General features: G+C 37.3%; 1 protein-coding gene across 1 annotated transcript; it reads left to right on the top strand.

Annotated features, from left to right (window-relative positions):
* Positions 1 to 2550: 2550 nt before the first annotated feature.
* Positions 2551 to 4307, top strand: LOC104529015 (leukocyte surface antigen CD47-like; the record flags this gene model as incomplete). The annotated part of the gene is made up of 2 exons (XM_029086274.1): positions 2551 to 2901; positions 4260 to 4307. Coding segments are annotated over 2 exons (399 nt in total), but the record flags the coding sequence as incomplete, so codon positions are not given.
* Between the last annotated feature and the right edge of the window lie 449 nt (positions 4308 to 4756).

Below are 4756 nucleotides of genomic sequence, written 5' to 3'. Positions count from 1 at the left end.
GAGTTTGAACGGCATGTGTCATTTAAAACAACCTTCCTGTGCTTCACAACTGCAGGCCCCCCAAACTGCTCAGTGTAAGGCTGTAAAATTGTCACCTTTATGTCACACCTCTAAGCTGATAAGCCATGGAAAAGTTTGAGGCTAGGAGATCACCTAGTAGTCCAGTGGCTGCAGGATTTGGGAACTGTTGCTGGAGGGTTCTGATGACTTCCTCATATCACAAGAAGAATGTTGTAAGTTGATAGTGGAAATTATCATCTGTAGTAAGCAGTCTGGTTCCCTTTTGTGAGAAAGCAGCCACACAACCCTTTCTACTAAAGGAGTCAGATTTGCAGAGGGCAAAACCCGCAAATACTTGTCTGTGTGCTTCTGCTGGTGCCTGCCTGCAGCCTCCTTGTTATTTCCCCAGCACTCTGCTGGTGGAGCAGTTCACATGAGTACTTCTCCATTGGCTTCAGGCAAAATATGCCAGCTCTTATAGACTACACAACAGCAAACCAGTGGAATCAGTAATTTACTGCTCCCTGCTGTTCTGTGCTAATATGAGTGAGAAAATTAGGATCAATTTGTTTTACTTCCTTCAAGATCATTTTTTTACTTGCTTTCATAAATATTTGTAAGTCTAGTTGTCCTTTAGTTGAAAATCATCTTTCTCAGTGGTGAAGCCAGCAGAGAATAAATTCTTCCTACAGAGTGTAAATGTGCTGTCTCTAAAGGAGAAAAAAACAAAGAAAAACTAAAACCAAACCCAGAAACCTTTTATCATGAGGTAGTGTTATAAAATGAAACAGATGTGAAATTAATTTCAGGAAGAACCATTGAAGCACTATAGCTTTTAATTATGTGCATTTATTTCTCATTACTGCATAGTTTGGGATTTGGATACTGTTTGCCTTTGTTCTGCTTTTGTTACTACTATTTTTTGAGGTACAGTTTAAAAAATGCAACACAATGAGTAAACCAGAGAATCATTTTCATTGCTAAGAGCTGTCATGCATGCATGCATTTTATTATAAGCTTTTGATATTCAGTACTAATCCAGTGATTTGTGTGAGAACGTTAAATAAATGTTTCAAGGATCAATGCTTTCTAAATTTGCTTTGAAAAAATTGAGCTACTGCAAATAGTGACACAGCTTTTATTGATTTTTTTTTTTATTCCCTCCCCCCCTTCCCCCTAATTGAATTTAATCACCAAATACATATCACAATTCTGAGCTGGTTTGTACACGTGAATACCAGTTGTTCCTGTGAAGTCAGTGGAGCTACTCCAGTTTGTAAGTCTGCGTACTTACAGTATTAGGGGTTGTGGTATTGTTTTACAGAACATATCTTTTCCCATATTTGCTTTTATTAAGTGGATATAGTCAGGCATTTTGAATGATTAATACCACTGGGACTTCGGGGAGCAATGACCATTAGGAAAGCTATTAAACTAAGTTAAAATTTCACACAAATGAGAGAGGGAAAATATAGGATTCAAAGCCTTCATATTTTGCAGCCAAGTTAGTTTAATTAACCTCTTTCTTCTGATTCTTGGTATAATTTAAATACTGATGTAATAATTATTGGTATTCTCAAGAACTGATGAATGGTTCTTCAGATGAAATCTTAGTCTAACACGTAAAATTTAGGTCTTTCTTGAAAGAGTGTTTCAGTCAGTACTGTTGTTTTAGGAGTGTGGTGCAATGTGGGATAGAAATTATAAAAGCTAGCAGAGAAACATAATCCTGTGTGGTGGTGATTTGTCATTGTCTGCATTGAATGCTGTTGTTAGCAGCATTAATCACAATGATTTATAATACAGGACACGTGTTGTTACAAATTCTCAATTTTCAATTCAACTGTGTATTGAACACTCAAATACTAAGTAAGTAATAATCTTGTTTAATACGTGGTTCTGTGTGGGCACCTCCTCCATCAGAAAGGAAAGCAGAATTTGCAAGAAATTATCTAAACCTAGGGGCATGTGGCTCCACCTTGAGAGATAAGGAACAAATGACAAACCTTTGTTGACTAAACTGCCTTACCTGCTTTCTCTCAGAAGTGTCAAAGTAGAATTTTTCCCTCTCCTGTCCTTAACAAACTGTACAGGATGCTTGTGTGGAGCTGATGCCTGGACCTCCATTTTCAGATACCTGTGTGATCAGCAGCAACAATGTGAGTGTCAGTGGGACAGCCTGTGGTCAGTGTTACCTGTGTGCTTTGCAGGAGGCAGGCCTTAATGCAGTGCTGCTGCATATGGCATTTTAGGGGAAGTGTCCAAGTAAGTGGTCACCCAAAGTTTTATTACTTAAAAAAAAAAAAAAGTAAGTTATGATATCTATACATTAAATGGATGTGAGAATGGCTATGTCTGTGTAGAGGGACTGTGATAGAATGACAACAATGCCTTTTTTCCTTCTTTTGTTACTCCCTTTAAAGCATGATTCTCTTTTCGTTGTTTTTTTTTTCAGGAGTGTTTATTTTATTTTCCCAGGTAATTTCTTTTTTCTTCTCATGTATATTAAGAAGTAATTCTGAATGTGTCAATTTTAATTTTTCTTTATAGGTTCTGCCCAATTGATATTTAATGAGACAGATGGTGTTGAAAGAACTGCCTGTAATAAAACTGTAATTTTACCTTGCTATGTGGCTAATCTAAAGGAGCACGATTCAAGTGTCATGTTTGTTACGTGGAAAAAACAAGGAAAAAGAATTTTTTCTTTTGATGGAGCAAGACAGCAGTTTTTCAGAGATCCAGCGTTTCCATCAGCTAACTTAGTATCTCAGGAAAATTTATCCAAGGGTATTGCCTCTCTCATGCTTAACAGTGCAGAAGCAGATGCTGGAAATTACAGTTGTGAAGTAACAGAATCAAGCAGAGAAGGAGTAACAAGAGTTGAACTTAGAAACGGCTCAGGTGAGTTGCCTGCCATTGTTTTAGAATCTGTTGGGAGAGAAAACAAGCAAAATCTTATGGGAAGGAGAAAAATAATGAATATGACAATATATTGCTTTATATTGAAAATACAAAAACTGTAGCACCCAAAGCCTTAAATGCTAATATGAGTTATTTTGGATTGATTTAGAGGGGAGTGCTTCTGTGGGAAAGATCTGAACACATTTTTTCATTGTGTAATAACGTTTGAAGATCACTTGTCTAATATAGTAAAATCTGTGCTTTCCTACCTCTTTTAGTTTGTATAGTTGGTGATATTTTCAGCACGTACATGTTACTGCATGATGTGCTGAAACATATTCCTAGTATCTTTGTAATGCTGAGATGTACACGTCCATCACAGTGGTTGCAAAGATCTTCTCTGTGAAGACATGCTTCTTGCAGTCTTTAGCTATACTGGAAAAATTAGAGATAGAACTAATGGAAATTCTGTAGAAGAGCTCTAAAACTTGATCTGAAGATATGCAGTTTTCCAGTGAGGTTAAAAATGCTACTACTAGATGGTAACTTGTTATGGCTGTCTAGCATTAAATGTCATCTTCAGAAGATGATGTTAAACTAAAATAATGGTGACTAAGTGATGAATATCTAACTTTGTGAGCCATTTTACCTTACCAGACACAGCCTGTGGGCTCTAGCGCCTCAGTTATTGAATAATGAAATCTGCTGTGCATGTGCAGTCTGTCTAGTATTCTGCAGGAGTGACAGTTTCACTGAACATATGTGTGTATTGTTTATCTGTTCGGCACAGGAGACTTGCTTCTTCCTCTTGGAAAGCTGCTCAGAAGCACTGAATATGTTCCATATGCATAGCACATGGTATCTTCACTGTGCACTGTACAATTGCCCGAGGACATTTTGGCTAGTAGTTTTTTGCATTTGGCATTAAAATATATATGAAACTCAAACAGATGTTACGTGTGTCCTGCTGCAAACATCTGCGTAATTTACAGTTGGGTCTAATTATTGAGTTAACCATACACACTGCAAAACAAATGTGATCCTGAAATGGGTTGAGAGGGGCACAGCCACTGAAAGCGTGAGGATACTAGAAAATCCCTCAGTTCCTAGAGCACTGGAAAATCGGGGGAAGAGGTAGAGCCAGTTTCCTTCCTTCATAACATCTTCCTCACTCAACCTTTTTGCAATTCAGTGTTAAGCTCTAGAAGAGGAAACAAGGCTTGAGGATGTAGTAGAATAAAGTACCACTTGCAAGTGTTATTGTTTTATTTTTACTTTCTCTGTGGTTAGAATTTTGAAAGCAGTATAAAGCCTACAAAGCAGGAAACTGATGTCGTTTTTTTAATTTCATTTTCTAGTTGTCAGTTGCGACGAGGAAAAACCCCCAACACCAAAGGATAAATGTGGTTGGTGAAGAATTTATAGTTGCGAGGTCACATTAGGTTTGAGACTATATGCCAGAAAATGTAAAACTTAGTCTTATGTTTGAGGTTTTAGCTGAAGGTAAAACAGTCACTTGTTCTCTCTTTAAATTCTTCTGCATAATTTTTTACTGTTTGTTCCTCGGTGTTCTAGAGAGACTCTTCAGATAATAAACTAACAGAAGAAAGTGTAGAAAGTGAGTTTTGAAAAGGGTTAGTGAATAATGGAAATCCTGTACCAGTCTTCACTCTTGTCATTTCTGAGCAGTGAATTCATCCTGTCACTACTAATATGTTCCAATTGATGCTTTTACAAAGGTAGTCATGTAAGAGCCAACTATTCTCCATCTCAATTTACCAAATTCCTGAATTCACCTAGGAAGTGGGTAGCAGAGTGAGGAAGACATATGCTAGTGCCCTTGTCTTTGTGCACT

The sequence above is a fragment of the Antrostomus carolinensis genome, unplaced genomic scaffold (genome assembly GCF_000700745.2).
Source record: "Antrostomus carolinensis isolate BGI_N321 unplaced genomic scaffold, ASM70074v2 scaffold28198, whole genome shotgun sequence".
NCBI lineage: Eukaryota > Metazoa > Chordata > Aves > Caprimulgiformes > Caprimulgidae > Antrostomus > Antrostomus carolinensis.
The sequence above is the reverse complement of the archived record's forward strand: the minus strand, read 5'-3'. Positions and strand labels throughout refer to the sequence as shown.